At 34.1% G+C, this 19057-nt stretch overlaps 1 protein-coding gene across 1 annotated transcript in view; it reads left to right on the top strand.

Moving 5' to 3' along the window:
- The window catches only part of LOC102807102 (uncharacterized), a 98302-nt gene that overhangs the window by 69032 nt on the left and 10213 nt on the right, over positions 1-19057 (top strand). Inside the window, exons 5-8 of the mRNA XM_006815922.3 lie at positions 15270-15550; positions 16225-16585; positions 18096-18178; positions 18329-18555. Coding sequence (XP_006815985.2) covers positions 15270-15550; positions 16225-16585; positions 18096-18178; positions 18329-18555 — 952 coding nt within the window. The remainder of the gene's footprint in view (positions 1-15269; positions 15551-16224; positions 16586-18095; positions 18179-18328; positions 18556-19057) is intronic.

The raw sequence follows: 19057 nt of genomic DNA, 5'->3' as shown, positions 1-19057 counted from the left end.
AAAATGTACTAATGTGTTTTTTAGCTCCGCTGTCGACTTTGTCGCACAGAGCTTATCGTATGTGTGATTGTCCGGCGTCATCGTCCGTGTCAATGTTTTACTTTTTCGACTTCTTTTTGAAAACTACAAGCCTGAAAGCTTTGATATTTCGTGTATATGTACCTTGGGTAGACCTCTCTCAGATTTGTTCATTTCATGATGATATCTTCAATTCTCTAATTTTGGTGAATATTTATGTCATTTTTGGTAAAAAGTGATATTTTTGACTTCTTGTTAAAAACCGCAAGTCCAATTGCTTTGATATTACATATACAAATGTATAGGTACTACATGTGTACCTCTCTCAGATTTGTCCATTTTGTGATGATGTCTTCAATTCTCTAATTTTGGTGAATATTTTTGTAATTTTTGGTAAAAAGTGATATTTTCGACTTCTTGTTAAAAACCAATAGTTCAATTGCTTTGATATTACGTATATAGATACTACATGTAGACTTTTCTCAGATTTGTTCATTTCGTGATGATATCTTAAATTCTCTAATTTTGGTGAATATTTTTGTCATTTTTGGTAGAAAATGATATTTTCGACTTGTTAAAAACTGTAAGTCCGATTGCTTTGATACTATACATATTGTTCATTTTCTAGTGATGTCTTCAGTTCTTTAATTGAAATGTGCATTGCTAACAGCGAAGCTATCTCAGCCGATAGGCTGCTTGTTTACAAATTCCCTTTTGTTTGTTATTAGGCATGTTGACAGACATGTTGATTCTCATACCATAATTTGTTGTATTGTAACTTGCTTCCATTAATTGAACTTTAAATGAATAAACAAGCCTAGCACTTTGATGGGACATACATGTACAAATCTTGCATGATTTACCCTTGTATTGCTTTTATCATAGTAAATGTTCACACTGCCCAGTCAGGTGTTCGCAAAATGTGTTATGTGCAATGTACACATGAGGAAAATCTCAGTAAGGACAACTATGACATTCTATGTCTGTCACAAACATTTTAGACACCAGTTCTGTTAAACCTTAGTGTTTACATGCATCATAAAACCATTAGTCTTTTCAATCAAACAGTTTTAACATGAAAATAATATAAAATTGATATACGAGGTAAATTGTTTAAAGGCTGTGAATGCTGACACATTTCACTCATGGGACATTTGTTATTCGTATTATAAATTGAATTTTTCCATAGACTTTTTTGAATATGTACAATAAAAAATTATTATTATTTGTTAGAGGCCTTAATGTATTTTTAATTGTAAACCAGGAAAATTGGTAAATCTTGCAAAAGATAGTTTTACCTTATGTAATTAATGTTTTTATCTGTATTAGGTATTCTAATATTAGGTATTCTATGAAAAAACTACAGTGATTCATAAATAGTCAAGAGTATTATTGTGACAAATGCCAGATAATGTTTGAAACTTTATTTACATATTCTATGCTGTCTGTCTAGAAATGAATTCTGATATCTTTAATATGTTACCCTATTTAATTATTGTTAGGGCGTAGTCTGGGAATGGGACTCATGGAATGACCTGTGTGTGTGTGTGTCTTTGAATCCCGCACCTGTAATTTGGACATGCCTGGGCCAATCACTTTCAAACTTTACATGTTCATCATCCATCTTGGGATTACATGTGCACATGTATTTGTTTGATGATCTGATTTAAAATCGAGCATTTCTGCCATTCTGCAACTGCATCTTGGTCATGCATGGTTGGATTTGTTTATGCATTGGGAAAAAATCATATCTTGATGCATGTCAATTTTTTTTATCAGGTCAAATTTAAACTGGGCAATTGGCAGCCAGTTTGTTTCATCAAATGCTGTTCCAGAGCCATATTTCTGAATTATGTTCAACTTTGTACCTACACATATATGCACATACATTCAGTTCACAATTCAAGATGGCCGAATGGTTGCCATTTTAATGTTAAAAATGCATTTAAATCACACATTTCTGTCATTCTAGACATGGATTGTGGTTATAATAACTCAAACAATGTTTTATAGATCTTCAAGTTAAAAAATTGTCAATCACAATGAAATCTCAAACCAAGTTCAATTTTGGCATGTGTAATTTTCGGGATATATAGTAAAATCTGGCTGAAAAAATATATACTTGTTCGATATATAAACAATTGGACAGAATGAAGATATTTATATTGCTTGATAATGAAACCCAGATGTTAGTAATATGCTTTCCAAAATCTTAAATTTTTTTGGCCACATTCTGTTTATACATGTATACAAGTATATATATATTACTCTACTATTATTTTAGAACTTTTATGCAATTCCTGTTATATTATTCTGTATCGTATTTTGAGATTAATACAGTACATGAAGTATTTGAGGAACATGAAAATTAATTAATTTTGCATTTATAATTATTTATAATGACTTCATTGTTCTTGTCTATTTTAGATCAAAATTGTAGCCAGTAGTGTCAGCGCAATATTTACATTATTTAATCTAGATTCTCAGTAGGCAAGATGGTAATAGTTGCACTATGTTTTTAATTTTAAAAAATTAAATAATTGTGTTTTAATTTACAATTTTTAATGTATATTCAATAATAACACAATCAATTCTGAATCTGTTGTTAAATATAATATTTTGAATAGAAAAGATATTGACAGCATCCCATGCATGTGTAATTAATGACCTTACGGTAACAGGGTTTAAGTTTGATGTGAATAGGCCAAAATCATTTGAAATTTATCTGTGAGTGCAGTACTGTGGTAGTATATGTCAGTAATATAGCTACAATACATTTGTATAGCTGTTTGAGTTTATTAAGTATTCTGACCCCACAGCAGAGGGGGTCAACATTTCATGTCATTTGCTTGGATTATTTATGTGCATGAAGATGTGTTAAATATGTTATTTTAGGAACCAACTTGATGCAAGTAGAGAGAGGTGCACTCCTATGGTGTATTGAAATTACAATGTATCAGGTAGTTCATGGTTATTTATTACTGTTGTGTTGCTGTTGTCAGTCAGTCTTCAGGTTTCTGAAAATTTCCTGTTTATTTTTATTGGATGAGTGACCTAGATTTTATGTGCTGGGCCTGAACATACATGTACATAAAAGTGATTAAACATGGTCTAATCTGGTGATCAGTGGGACTTCAGTATATTTATGAACTGTGCTGTTGAGCTTGTAACAACAGCATGGCCTTTTTGCACTGAAAAAGACCGACACAATTTATCATCATCATCTACCATTATACAGTGTTATTTATGCTAAAAATAGCTCACAGTGTTGATCAAACATGAACCACAGGTATGCAAACTGTTTTTAATGTTATTTGATTAAATGGGTTTGTGACACCATGCCATCTGCACTTGAATTTGAATTATTACCCACTTGAAATGTAAAAGGGTTTGTATTACATGTATTTACTTTCCATAAGGATGTAGGTAAGATCAAAGATCTCAGTCATTCTTTATCAGCTTAACTGACCATGAAGACACTTGTTAGATCAATTAAAGCAGCTATTGATGTTTCTGTAGACATCAATCCAAACTCTTAGAGATGGATTGTTGAAATTCACTGTGTCAATTCTAACTTCTTCAATTTGAGTACAGAATAGCTGAAATTCATGTCATCTCCCTATGTATTATATATCAAATATAGCCATGTAAGTTAGTGAGAAGTTTTATGAGACTGTATGACATGGTGCAGTCCTCAAATTACTGCAATTGTGATGAAATTTATATTTCACCTGCAAAATCAGAATTTTACAATTTGTATAAATATTCTTAAAATAATGACACAAAATTGTGCTGCACCTAGAATTAGTTTATCGTTATTTAGAACGTCTCCAATCTATCAGTCAGTGTCCATATTCTATGAAATTCTCAAAAAATAAAAAATTATATTTCTTTGTATACTTGTTTTAAGAAAAAGAATTGTATCTAATCAAAACCAAGTAAAATGCATTTGTGTATTGGTGATTAGGTCATGATGTTGCAAATAATCAGACAGTGAGATCAATACTCTCAACTATTGTAGGTGAATGGGTGTATACAGTTGAGTATGTTGAATATACATGTATGTTTTGGGTATTGCTTTTGGGTAGGTAGCTGTCATAGAATTTCAACTTATTCATTATCCTATTGTTTGATTTAAAAACACAAAATTGTGTACACAAATATGATATAAAATAAATCAATCTCAGGGAGGAGTTTTACCACAGAGACACAGATGTTACAGGTTGTCTAAAAATGTGTATGATTTCATGTTGTACCACCAGTTTCCCTTAATTCAACCTTTTAAGCCACCTATTTAAAGGGGTTGGAATAAATAAATAACCTACACATAAACATGAGATGGTTATGCCATGTTTTGTGTGGTGTTGCATCTGAGGTGGCCATTACACAGTTTACTAGGGTGAAGAGGTGATCATGTCTGGTGTTGTGCGGTTTTGGGAAACAGACAGTTAGACTGTATAGAGGTTTAGTTAAAGGGAATCTTGTATGAACTTGACAATATGGGATCACATCAATTTATATTGGGCTGTAATAATCATGCAAACCTGTCTTAAACATTCTTTATTAGGGTGACCTTGACCTGTAAACGTACCTGTACCTTGACCTGATCCCTGTCTGTGTCAACATTTTATGTACATGTTTGTAAATGTATTATTTCTAAGGTCTCAATTGTTCAGTAAGATTTATTTCTAGGCTTAAATCATTTTTCTGTCATCATAATGCTTTGTACATAATGTTAAATGGAATTAAGAGTGTCACAATTTTCAATTATTGTACGCTATTATAGTACATATGGGCAGCTGAGTGAACTGTTATGAACCCACATCATGCATGTTTGTTAACATAACAAGTCAGCTGTACAAAACAAACTATATATATGCCAATTGTTGGTGCAATCTACACTGTAATTTGGGGTTAGAGTATGTACACTGATTACACTCGCTGGTTTACATCACTACTGATTCTGAGTAATGACAGTTACAAATATGTTACTGTCAATATTAGCAGCAGCCAGAGCACTTTATTTCTAAAACATATGTGTATAATACTGTACTTATTATTTACTTACAATTATAGTTGTGTTCACGTTACACGAAGTACGGGCTAAGATTTAAGCTGATTTAGGCTTATCTAGCATATTTGCATTTCGGCTAGACCCAATTGCGTCCACGCACAGGGAGGGCCAGTCGTTAGCACGGGCTAAGGGGTGCCATTAGTTGGTGACCTTTGGTAAGCCGCTATTTACTAACGAAAAATGGATGATATGCGCGAGATTCTATTTCTGCTGCTGGCATGTTTCGTTCTAATTTTGAAGCGACGTGCACAGGAACGCGAGAGAAGACGGACCCAACTTATTTGGATGCACAGAAACAGTATACAACCGGCGTAACAGAATACAGAGTTTTATTAATGCATGTCGTAGACAGCAAACCAAATTTATTTTGTCCACAATTGGAGCTGCTGTACGCTCTAATACAGCGACCCGATCAGTGTAGAAGCGAGCGCGTAGTAATGACTGGTGAAATAGAGTCGAACATGGGACAATTTCACACCCAAAGGTCGCCGCAGAGGGCGCTTAGCCCTGGGCTAAGCGTTTGCGCATACTTCGTTAGCCCGTGCTAAGGGTCTAGACCGCGTCTTAAATTCGGATCAGATTTAACCCGTACTTAGCATTCCTTAGCTCGTGCTAAGCGTTCACGCACGTTTTCTTAGCACGGGCTAAGGAATTTGACCTCTTAGCCCGTGCTAAGGAGCTGTGCGTGAATGCAACTAATAAGAATTGGACTTGACAACTTGCTGTAATAACAAGAACTGTATTATTTTTTTGTACCTGTTAATTTTTGTTTAACCTGTTTCGTGCATCAAGAGAAAACTGCAGACTTCTTTACCAACTTGCACTGACCATATCAATGTGTGCATATTGATTAACTAATTTACATACATGTACCAGTATTACAGACTTTTTTATGAAATTGTAGTCACTTCAATATTTCTTGTATATTGATTAGCTAATTTGCATACCAATCTTTGGGAATTTTTTCTCGTACATGTACCGGTAGTCTAAAGACAAGGAAATATTGTATACACTTTGCTGTAATTATGCAAGTATTAAAAGTGATGAAAATAAAAAAAAAAATATGGGACAAGCATTCTGAAAAAACTGGTTGTCCACATGAAAATGTAATTGTCCAATAATTCTCATGGATTTTTAATCTGAACAAATAAATTATGAATCACTGGTCTACTAGTATATCTTCATGTAATAAAAGTGAAATGACAATACTGCGCTGGACTATTGCATATTAATATTGTGATTTCTAAAAAAAAGAAATGATTGTCCCAATAGGCAATCCTTTTCAGGATTTGACTGTCCTGTGGCACCAATTTCGAATCCTGATTACTTAAATTTGTTGTACCAATAACCCTTTCATATCACTTAGCAACAAAAACAAATTAATTAATCCGAATTAAATTAATTTCAGTCTGTTCCTCAGTAATTGATATGCGAATCTAAACACAGTTCCTGTATACTGCATTTTCTGCCAATAATATCTTATCAAATAGCTTACATTGTTAGTTTTGGAAGCTATTCTATTCTATTCTAATCTTAAACATTTGTATCCAATTTATTTGACCTGATGCCATTACTCATTACATTACATCAAGCATACAACACATCACGTTTCTGTTTTTAGTACAATTAGTTAGGAAATACCACAGTGTTCACCCAAGGAAAATGCCCAAGCATTGCGGTTAATGTACATATTAATATATAATTATCATATCTTTTTTATAAATAAAAATAATTATCATACCAATAATCTATTTCTTGAAAGTTTAAGCATGGTTAAGCAAGCACCACATTTAAAAGACCTAGGTAGAAAGCTGTATTGGCTGTGTTTATATGTCTTCAAAAATATGACATAACAATTGTTTATTGTTAATGTGGGCGTGTCATGTTTACATAATGAATTGAATAAATCAAACAAAATCAGAAATTGTGAAATCAGTTTGAACCGAAACATGTTCTGTAATGAGGGTATTATCTTTCGTATGAAAAATTATTGGTGAAGGTAGTATGGTGCAGACAAAATTGACAGTAAGTATTATTTTGTTGTTGTTGTTGTTGTTGTTGTTGTTTAAGGTCAAATTATGCTTAATTCTTTTCAACAGATAACACTATAGTAAAAGATAGGAAACTTCATTGTCACCTTCCCTTTAAAAAGATATTGGTGCATCTGACAGCTCCATCATCTTAATTGTTTGACCTTTCTTAAATGTGTCAAGTGCTAGTGCTAAATGTACATATACTGTGTTTGCCATGGAAACAATATTCCTTGTTCAGTAGTATATGACAGGACTGTGTGACAATCTTCCTATCATAATGCCAATTTAGTGCTCTTATATAATATGTGTTTCCACAGAAATCAATTACATTTTTGAAACATGACTGAAAATTTACTATCAAATCTCCTCATTAATGACCTAGATATTCCAAATAAGATCCATCATTATTCTTCATTATGATGTTACCATGGCAATAGTTTGACCTTAATTCAATCAGTCATACATGAAGTTAATTGTAAAACTCCATGATGTGCTTTAAAATTAATTTACAAATGAATGATAACTTTCATAAATTCATAATTCATAGTATGAACTCAATACTTGCTAAGCAATGTGTTCACGCAGTAAACTTCTGATTAAATATTGTGTTGCATATTTAGCCAGAAATTATATATATGTAACAAAATAAGATATTGCTCACTACCATTGTCAACTTGGTAACCTGACAGACTGAATCAACCTGTATCTATTTTATTGTGTATATTGGGTTCTCAAGTTGGGCACACTATCCAAGATTTGCTGTGCCACCATATATAAAACGATTTCTGTGCTGCATATCAAAAGATTGCTTTGTCAGTTTTATAGTTAAGTACAGTTAATCGAGCTAATAGTTAGTAATTTACACTCTGCATATGAATACAGCCATAACATTTTACAATCTGCAGAAAGACAAAGAAACGCACTGATTCATAGAAATAAATGAATACCCAGATCAATGGGTCACATGACTGAGAGTGGTACAACAACATTAACAATATGCCGTATCTATTAGTAGCATACAATGTATGCGTCTATGAAAATTATTTAAGGCATTCAGTGGTCAAAATATGTAATATTTTACACCAAATATTTGATTTTGGTTTATGTGCTTTTCTATTGGAGATGTTTCTAGTAGAGCAAATATGGTACATGCAATGGTGTACGTATACGTTCTACCCAGGTCTTTTAAGCATGGTGGATTTACAGTACATGGCCTCTGAAATGCCATGCTTGAAACAGTAGAGGTAATTGAGATGTTAGTTAACACATTAACAAAACACGTGTCTAGAATTTATTTTGTGTTCCACTGACTATAAACCACTCTAGCCAAGAATATGTGGTGTTCCACTCACTATATACCTCTCTAGCCTAGAATCCATGTGGTGTTCCACTCACTATATACCTCTCTAGCCTAGAATCCATGTGGTGTTCCACTCACTATATACCTCTCTAGCCTAGAATCCATGTGGTGTTCCACTCACTATATACTTCTCTAGCCTAGAATCCATGTGGTGTTCCACTCACTATAAACCACTCTAGCCCAGAATACAGAAGGGGGAGTTTCACTTACTATATACCTCTCTAGCCTAGAATCCATGTGGTGTTCCACTCACTATATACCTCTCTAGCCTAGAATCCATGTGGTGTTCCACTCACTATATACCTCTCTAGCCTAGAATCCATGTGGTGTTCCACTCACTATATACCTCTCTAGCCTAGAATATGTGGTGTTCCACTCACTATACACCTCTCTAGCCTAGAATCCATGTGGTGTTCCACTCACTATACACCTCTCTAGCCCAGAATACGGTATGTGGAGTTCCACTCACTATATACCTCTCTAGCCTAGAATCCATGTGGTGTTCCACTCACTATATACCTCTCTAGCCTAGAATACGTGGAGTTCCACTCACTATACACCACCCTAGTCTAGAATCTATGTGGAGTTCCACTCACTATATACCTCTCTAGCCTAGAATATGTGGAGTTCCACTCACTATATACCTCTCTAGCCTAGAATCCATGTGGTGTTCCACTCACTATATACCTCTCTAGCCTAGAATATGTGGTGTTCCACTCACTATACACCTCTCTAGCCTAGAATCCATGTGGTGTTCCACTCACTATATACCTCTCTAGCCTAGAATATGTGGTGTTCCACTCACTATACACCTCTCTAGCCTAGAATCCATGTGGTGTTCCACTCACTATACACCTCTCTAGCCCAGAATGCGGTATGTGGTGTTCCACTCACTATATACCTCTCTAGCCTAGAATCCATGTGGTGTTCCACTCACTATATACCTCTCTAGCCTAGAATATGTGGTGTTCCACTCACTATACACCTCTCTAGCCTAGAATCCATGTGGTGTTCCACTCACTATACACCTCTCTAGCCTAGAATACGTGGTGTTCCACTCACTATACACCACTCTAGCCTAGAATCCATGTGGTGTTCCACTCACTATATACCTCTCTAGCCTAGAATCCATGTGGTGTTCCACTCACTATATACCTCTCTAGCCTAGAATCCATGTGGTGTTCCACTCACTATATACCTCTCTAGCCTAGAATCTATGTGGTGTTCCACTCACTATATACCTCTCTAGCCTAGAATCTATGTGGTGTTCCACTCACTATACACCTCTCTAGCCTAGAATCCATGTGGTGTTCCACTCACTATACACCTCTCTAGCCTAGAATACGTGGTGTTCCACTCACTATACACCACTCTAGCCTAGAATCCATGTGGTGTTCCACTCACTATATACCTCTCTAGCCTAGAATCCATGTGGTGTTCCACTCACTATACACCACTCTAGCCTAGAATCCATGTGGTGTTCCACTCACTATATACCTCTCTCGCCTAGAATCTGTATGGTGTTCCACTCACTATACACCACTCCAGCCTAGAATACGTAGTGTTCCACTCACTATACACCACTCTAGCCTAGATTCTATGTGGTGTTCCACTCACTATATACCACAAAATAAGATATTACAAGCACTGATATTATATACCAAGTGAGATATTGCATAGCTTTTAATGTACTGGACAATGCTGTGTGGATCCAGGGTTCAGTCAGTTATTTAGTAGGATACTGTTAATGTTAACATTCTATGGGCATGCTGCTATGTCACAGTGCATGATGATGAAATAGGGATTGACCATAAACATTTTTTTAGTCCTAATGGTGACTAAATGGGGACTTTATGTTATGTTATAGCGACATACATGTATGCATGTCCATTGATATCATGATCACATTCAAGATGGCTGAAAGGCTTTATTTTAATGTTGAAAATTCATCAATATCAAGCATTTCTGCTATTCTGAAGTCAGATCTCGGCCATCACGTATGAATGGATTTTTTCAAACTTATTACAAACATCGGACATTATGGGACCTTAATGCACATCATTTTGTTTCTCAGATCAGATTCAAAATGGCCAACTGGTGGTCATTTTGTTTTAACAAGTGCTGTTCCAGAGCCCCATCTCTGACATGCATTGACTGATTATGTTTAAACTTTAATATATATATACATCATGTCACACATATGCACATCTATTCACTGGACAATTCAATTCAAGCTGAATGGTGGCCATTCCGAAACTGAATTTCAGGAGTTACATGTACAATTTATATCTCCGTATATATGTCCTGACATATCATGTTCAAACTTTATGTATACACCACGTTGCACATATGCATATTTATTCAGATACAAGATAGTTGAATTGCAGTTGTTTTAATGTTAAGCTTTAATGTAAGGTTTAATGTTAAATCAAGCATTTCTGCAATTTCGGGTCTAGATCTTGGTCATGCTTAGACAAATTTTGTTAAAACTTGATATGTACATTGAACTTTATGGGACCTTATAGCATGTCACATTGTTTATCAGATGAGACGCAAAATGGCTGACTGGTGGCAATTTTGTTTTTAATTTAGTGAATGCAGTTTTGGAGCCATATCTCTGACATTCTCTGACTGTTCATGTTCAAACTTTATATATTTATTAAACTTTAGAACTCAAAGGGACTATATAATGCAATTACTTCTTTTAAATTGTTTTGATTTTGCACACTATTGTGTTTGATGAAAGAATTACTGATACATTAAAGATCTCCTGCATGAATTGCTTCTGCATCTGATTTTGAAATGAACTAGATTGTTGGTGTTGATAAGAAGATTAAAACATATTCCTCCGGGGGGGGGGGGGGTATAAGATGTTAGTTTGGCATAGTTCCTTCGTAAATATATCTATTCTACTGCAAGGCTGAGAGTCATACTGCAATGACACTTTTACTATTTTGAAAAAGAGTTCTTGTCTTTTTTTTCAGCTCTCTTCTCAATATTTCTTTTTGTTTCTTAGGGCATTAATTGTCTAGGGTTTCATGAGTTTGTTATTGAGATATGATGTACCAATTAGTTTTATTAAATGTATAATAAAGTGGGCGAATAATAGATATTATTATGGTAATCTCATCTTCAGACTAAGGTTGACATTTAAAAATATTATATCATCTGTTCTGAATGAGTGAATTCATATGAAATTTAGTAGGTTGTAGGTCAGATGTTACACAATGACCTTGTTTGCATGTTATAGTCCAATTTGAGTGGCTATCATGCTTTAGTACCCGCCATAGATAATCAATTCGTAAAATTATTCATTTGAAATAAGTGACACAAAAATCAATCACCGATACTTGATGTTTTTTGTTATGCTTTAATTGGACCATGATGGAGATTGCAGAATGGATGGATTTTTAAGATGAACCGCTTTTTACCAACTTTATCTTGAATAATGTTCTTTTCACGAAGGTAAAGCATTTGTTATTTAATTGTTCATCCATCTACATTACCCCTTGGGATTAAGTCTTGTTGACAGTTTCAAGTAGGATAGCAATATGTAACATAATTGTCATTTAGATAACAGTGAGTGAGTGCCGTATTTTAATAGTACTTTCTGTATCCTGACATAGTAATAAAAAATGTTTGTTATTGTTGATTCCTTCAGTTTACAGCAAATGCAATTTTGGGTTTATATGCACTTCAATTGGAGTTGGGCTTCTAATACGATATTATTAAGCTGTTCTAACTGAGAAAGTATAGTATGAATATACCGGTAATCAACATCAAACTCTTGTTATCTAGTGCTGCTAACAAGATCTACCAGTAATATAGCGTTGCTATAGTTACTTGAATACATGAAAAAAAGATGAAAGGATACACATTAATGATATTCAGATACCTGTGAAATGAATGAACCAAAGTCTAAATTGCTCTAATTATGACCTGACTGTCATAATTGACTCCTTGCTACATGTTGTTGTAGATACAGGAAATGAAACAAGATCAATTTCAATTTGGAAACAAACTCGACACAGATTAGTTCATCATCGTTTAAGCAGGTCTTATTTTCTTAAATTTCTCACTGCGTTGATAATTTGATAGTGTTTAGTGGCTAATGTACTATCATGTTGCTAATCACTTGGTTGAATTCTAGATTCTTCCTGTGTAGGTCAAATAATACACATAGATATCAACATTCTCTACTTAATAATACTGCCTGTACTCTTGGTAATCATAAAATGCAGTCTTTTTCTTTTTCTTGTGTGTCAGACATGTTGATAATAAGTATCAAATATTTGCAGTTAAGTCCACACAGATTTAAGATAAATAATACTGTTGAGAGCACAAAGCCAAGGCTTATATCATATTGCTGCTCTATTACTGTGCACAAATCTTATTCTACTGGAATACTGAACATTAATTTTGTTTTGGGTTATCATGCATATTAATTTGAAAGATGCGAATCATTTGTAAAAACTGAAAAGAAAAAAATATTTTCAATGAACAAAAATGCATGTCATGTCTTGATTTTTGTGAACCAATTTTTTATTTCTTTTTTAAATTGTTGGCATGAAACACATTGAAATAGATACATTTAGGCTTGCTGTATGATTTGACACGTTAATATCGCTGAATTTCCATTCATTATATTAATTATAAGAATTTACTTGTTTTCTGAATCTTGCATTAAAGGAAATTAACATGTCGTAAAAGTATTTTAGAACCAGTCATTTAATTCAGGTGAAACTTGAAAATAGGAAAAATTACATGATTAGGCTTGAAATTCATATTATAAATTGTTGTTTCACTGCTATCCTACATGTAATATACAGTCACCCAATTGAGATGCAACTCAATAATCAGATACTTGGGACTATTGCAATATCTGATTTCAGAGCTTGGTATCCTGAGGTCACCAACATTCAAGTCTCATACTTGAAAATTACTAATTGAAATTGTAAAGGAAATAACTATTCTACAAAATGTTAAAATATGGTTCAAGGAATAGATGCAAAAGTACTTGACATAATTCCTTCTTTGCAGTCCAATATAATTGAGGGGACAGATCCTAAAAAGCTATTATTTGAACATCTCTGCTCACTCAATATTTGATTTATGCGAGATAGTCTGTTAAAGATATGTTTCTAATATAGCAAATACAAAATTGTAGTGTATACAATGTACATTGTTGATTTTTCAATCAAATAATTAAGATCACCTATAATAAATCTTAAATACAACCTGTAGCTAGTCTGGTTTGTATATGCGTTTTCGTCTGAGCATGTTATTTATGTAATGATTTAATATAATATGTGTTGTGCAAATTATTGAAAATATGCAATGTCATTTTTTGTCTTGTCAATTTTTGTATTGGATAAGTAACATAATTTGATGTTGATATTGTGACTAAAGTTTAGTAGAAAATAAAACATTTTTAACTAGTACAGCATTAATTTTTGAAAGACAACTGTTATCAGTGGAAAAGAGTTGAATCTGTGCTGTATAATCTTCCTGTTTTACTCAAATTCTTGAATTGTGGTTTGCCTTTCTAATCGGATGATAAAATCATGGATTGCATTTGTTACGATTTGTGTTGCTATATGATGTCTAGACAGAATTAATTATGTATAGACAGATATTGTGATAACTAATGATCTTCATCACAATTGTAATCCCTATCCACTACCAATAACAAACAGTACCGATAATGTACTCCTGTTATTTCCTGCAAGCTTATTCTATAAATTTGTAGTACTTATTCCTGTAGGATTTGGAGCATTATTGGTTCTGAATGTGTGCCCCCTAGCAGTTGATTGATTCAACCTATTCATTATAGATACTCAGTAATCATAGTATGCTATACTGCTCAAAAGATAAGCTACTATTTGAATCTGTTTTACATAACCACCTGCCTAATTGCTTTAGCTAAACAGTGATTTTGGCAGATCTGTTCTCGTTCACCCCAGTAACATAACGCACTGGGTGAGTAAGTGAATTGTGTTAATGTCTGGCTAGGTACATGTATGCATTCTCAATTCTAGTAAATTAAGAGCAGTGAAGATTGTAGGAACAGTGAGGTCAAATCTTCCGTACTTTACATGTACCATTATAATCGGTCATAGCTGCAATAAATTTCTTCTATGTTTATTTTAGCTTGGCTTAATTTTGTACTGGAATTGTGGAGTGATTGTCATGTTAATTATAAAGTTTTGCTTTTTTGATTTCTTTTGTGATTTAGAGTTGTTGTGTCTATAGTTGAAGCATTTCTGCAGTTACTGAACTAGTACTTGCTTGTATATGTACATATTTCATTCATATTTGAAAGGACCTTATACTAAGTTGGTATAATGATCATATATATTAGGTTACAGGTGCACATCTTTTACAATGACTTGTTTATATGAAGGATTCAGGCATTGTACCATGTCTCAAATTAGTTATAAGCCTTTGGGCACAGTTTCATACTTCTTTTATTTACTGTGGGATGAAGTTAAGAAACATGAGTCATGTGTTTTCATCTGTGTGTGTGTCTGTGTCTGTGTGCATCCAATGTCGTTGTCATTGGTAAATTGAAACAATTTTAATAAGTCAATTAAAGCAAATCATGTGCTACCTGTTATTGTTTTGCTTTGATTTCTAACATCAAATATCACATGTCCCAAAATACCAATAAATCTAACATTAAAGTCTTAACGTGCAAGTTTAAAATAACCAAATATAGATGTCAATGTAAGCTATGTTCTAGGTAATTAACATTGTTTTATTTCTCTCTTTTTATTTTCCACAGCATTGAGGCATGCCAATGCACCAAGTCTACCAACACCAACACCTTCTCCAGTCTTGTCTTTTTCAAATAATTCACCAGTCTGTTCCAATAGTAGTAGTTGTGAGAGCAATGCAGGCACTCCACAGAAACCACACTCATCAACTATCGTACAGTCTGACAATGTGAAACATAAGGATGTGAATAAAATGATAATCACTGCCAAACCTACAATTGGTGCCTGTGTCAGAACGCCTTCACCACAGAATGCAAAGTTAACCAGTACTCCACCCAGCTCACCAAAGGTATGTCAACTCTCTTTGATTAAAAAAGGTTGTACATTTTCGTATGAAGAATGGCATTTCATTCCAAAAACGTAGTGATTACGAATAACCTTTAAACCTTTTCTGTTTTGTCATCACAAAAAAGGTTAACAGAGATGACATTTACATCAAACCAAAACAACTTAAAATAAAGTAGTTTCTTCAACAATATTTCATTTGCTGAAACAGAATGAATCATCTCCACTTCTGTCGTGGCCAAATATAATATTTTGTCTCGTACAATGACAAATATGTCGAGCCCCGGTAGTTAAAAGTCATGTAACCACTGCCAATTCCAAACCGATTTGAAATCTGTATAATATATGTACTAAATAACATATATAAAGTATTTTGCCTTATTTACCATGCTTATACTGCAATGTGATTGGGGGGGGGGGGGGGGCTTACAGAGGTTAAGTGTCGAATGCATGAAAAAAAGGCGCACTTCCTGTATACTTTTTGGGTGTATTGTTGCCCAATAACCTCCATTTTTGGCAAATTAACAATTATTACTAACAACTGCTAGCATTTTGGAAGAAATAATTGAGAAATTCTCATAGAGAATTTGTACCCCAAAAAGTATCAGATGTGTGACCTTTTGGAGGTCGTGCATAAGGCTTATTTTAAACTGGTGAATTTCTAACCTTTCTCTGTAGACTATGCCATCACAGACGAAAAAGAACTATACTAGTCCTGTTGTCAAAATGGAGAGGAGTTCACGGGCACTAGAAGAATTAGCTAATCTCAAGAAATCACAGACCATGACAGACAAGAAGAATAATATTGCAACAAATAATAATAATAGTGATGCAATAAATGGTACAAGTAGTAGTAAAAATAGTACACCAACCAATAAATCAACAAGTAAAAGCACTCCTCCGTCAACTAAGAGTGGATCATCAACCTCTAAAAACAGTCAAAGTGGTAAAAGTGCTACACCCACAAGTAAAAGTACTACGCCTAAAAGCAGTTCAACTACCAAGAAAAATTCTCCCAGAAAATTACTGCCCTGCAAAGGTGATTGTTATTAGTCCCCGTTCGGACGCAGTCCGAAAACGGGGACTTATGTTTTGACCTCAGTGTGTTCGTGCGTGCGTCCGTGCGTGCGTCCGGACCTGTATCTTCGAGATGCCTGGACCAATCACAATCAAGCTTCACACATACATCATACATGATATTATACATATGCACGTCAATTTGTTTCACAATCTGATTCAAGATGGCCGAATGGCGGCCATTTTTGTGCTAAAAAATCTTAAAAATCAACCATTTCTCAGCTGTTTACAGATGGATTATGTTCAAACTTGGTATATACATTAGACATTATGGGACCTTGATGCAAATAATTTTGTTTTTCAGATAAGATTCAAAATGACCGACTGGTTCTTGTGCCATATCTCTGACTTGCTTTCACTGATTATGTTCAAATTTTAAATATTCATTATACATCATGTCATAGATAGACAGATGTATTGGTTTGACGATTCTATTCAAAATGGCCAAATGGTGGCCTTTTTTGTGCTAAACAATCATCAAATATCAAGCATTTCTGGCATTTATGGATGGATTTCGTTCAAACTTGGTACATATATTAGACATTACAGTTTCCTGATGCACATTATTTATTTTTCAGATCGGATTCAAAATGGCTGTCTGGCTGCCATTTTGTTTTAATGAATGGGCTTCTAGACCCATATCTCCGACTTGTTTTGACTGATAATATTTTCAAATTTTAAATATTCATTATACATCATGTCTTAGATAAACAGATATATTGGTTTGACTATCCTATTCAAAATGGCCGAATGGTGGTCATTTTTGTGCTAAAAAATTATCAAATATCAAGCAATTATGTGTGGATTTCATTCAAACTTTTTATTTTTCAGATTGGATTCAAAATGGCTGACTGGCGGCCATTTTGTTTTAATGATTGGGCTTCTAGAGTCATATCTCTTAAATGCTTTGACTTATTATAATTAAATTTTATATATTCGTTATACATCATGTTATATATATATACATGCATTCAAAATGGCTGATTTTGAATGCTGTTCCAGAGCAATATCTCTCAATATGGACAAGTACTTGTTTGACGATCAGATACAAATGTCAATCATTTTAATGTTAAAAAATCATATTCCTGACATGGTTATATTCCAGCTATATTACTATAAACAAAGCTAGATATCTTAAATTTGATAACTAACGGGGACTGTGCCATGCATGGCTTGTTTTACATCATTTTACTAATAGTTTTGTCTAATTATTGCATCTAATTTATTCAAGGTTATCTTGCATGTACATTTAAGTGTGGTCAGCTATAATTCTTATGGAAAATGCACGTTATCTATTTGTTTTCTATCCAACAGTGTGTCATAGACTTTAATGTGCATAATATGATCAAATTCAGTGTATTGAAATTCAGTGTATTTTATATGTATGTTGCAGCTTGTATCGTACATGACATGGCACAACAACTGCTGTTTTAATTCAAGTGAATTCTAAGTTTTGTTCTTGATATTCACAGATAGAGAATTTGATGCCAATAAACATTGTGGAGTTTGGTTATCAGACATCCAAAAACACTGTACAAGATCACTTACTTGCAAGGTATGGCCATACTACACATTCTACCAATATTACTACCTAGTATGTTTCTACACTATCAGTCCGTCTGTCATGTCCTGCCTTCAACTGAATGATTTTTGAAACAATGATTTTATTGCATTGTCATTTCATTTCAATCTTCTTCTTGCACAGACACACGCACTTTCACTGAGGCGGGGTGTAGCTGGTAGAAGGAAACCGTTTGATGACTTACTGCTTGAACATCGAGCGAGGAGGGAAAAAGAAATGCAGCTAGTGAATGAAGCCAAATTATTACAGCAAAAAAAATCACAACAGAGTGCTAATAACAAGACGAGTACAGATGAGAGTGCAAACAAAATTCCATCCCCATCAAAGTCATCAAATTCTTTAACACACAAGTAAGTAAACAGAGTCAGAAATAAAACACATGAATTATAAACCTATATGTCAGTCATATTTCAGTTTTGTATCTTGATGGTCAAAATGAAGTCCGAAAACGGGGATCACAATTGGATCAAAGATGGCCGACTGGCAGCCATCTTGTTTTTTGAAAATGTTGTATTTTGGACATGCTTTGTCAGTTTTCATTCAAATTTAGTACATAGATCATGCATGTTAGGATACATGTCCCCGACCGTCCGTGAGTTCCTGAGTCTGTCTGTCCGTCCGTGTGTTCGTTCGACCGTGCGTCAGTCTGTCCAGAGTCATATTTCAGAATCCTGTGGACCGATTCCGTTCATTCTTTGCATGTGCCTAGTACCTTATGTGGGACATATGCACATGCAGTGGTTTAGCGATTCAATTCAAAATGGCCGACTGGCAGCCATCTTGTTTTTTGAAAATGTATTTTGGACATGCTCTGTCAGTTGTCATTTAAACTTGGTACATAGATTATACATG

Source organism: Saccoglossus kowalevskii, chromosome 3 (genome assembly GCF_978046115.1).
Source record: "Saccoglossus kowalevskii chromosome 3, keSacKowa6.1, whole genome shotgun sequence".
NCBI lineage: Eukaryota > Metazoa > Hemichordata > Enteropneusta > Harrimaniidae > Saccoglossus > Saccoglossus kowalevskii.
This window is presented reverse-complemented; position numbering and strand designations above follow the sequence as displayed.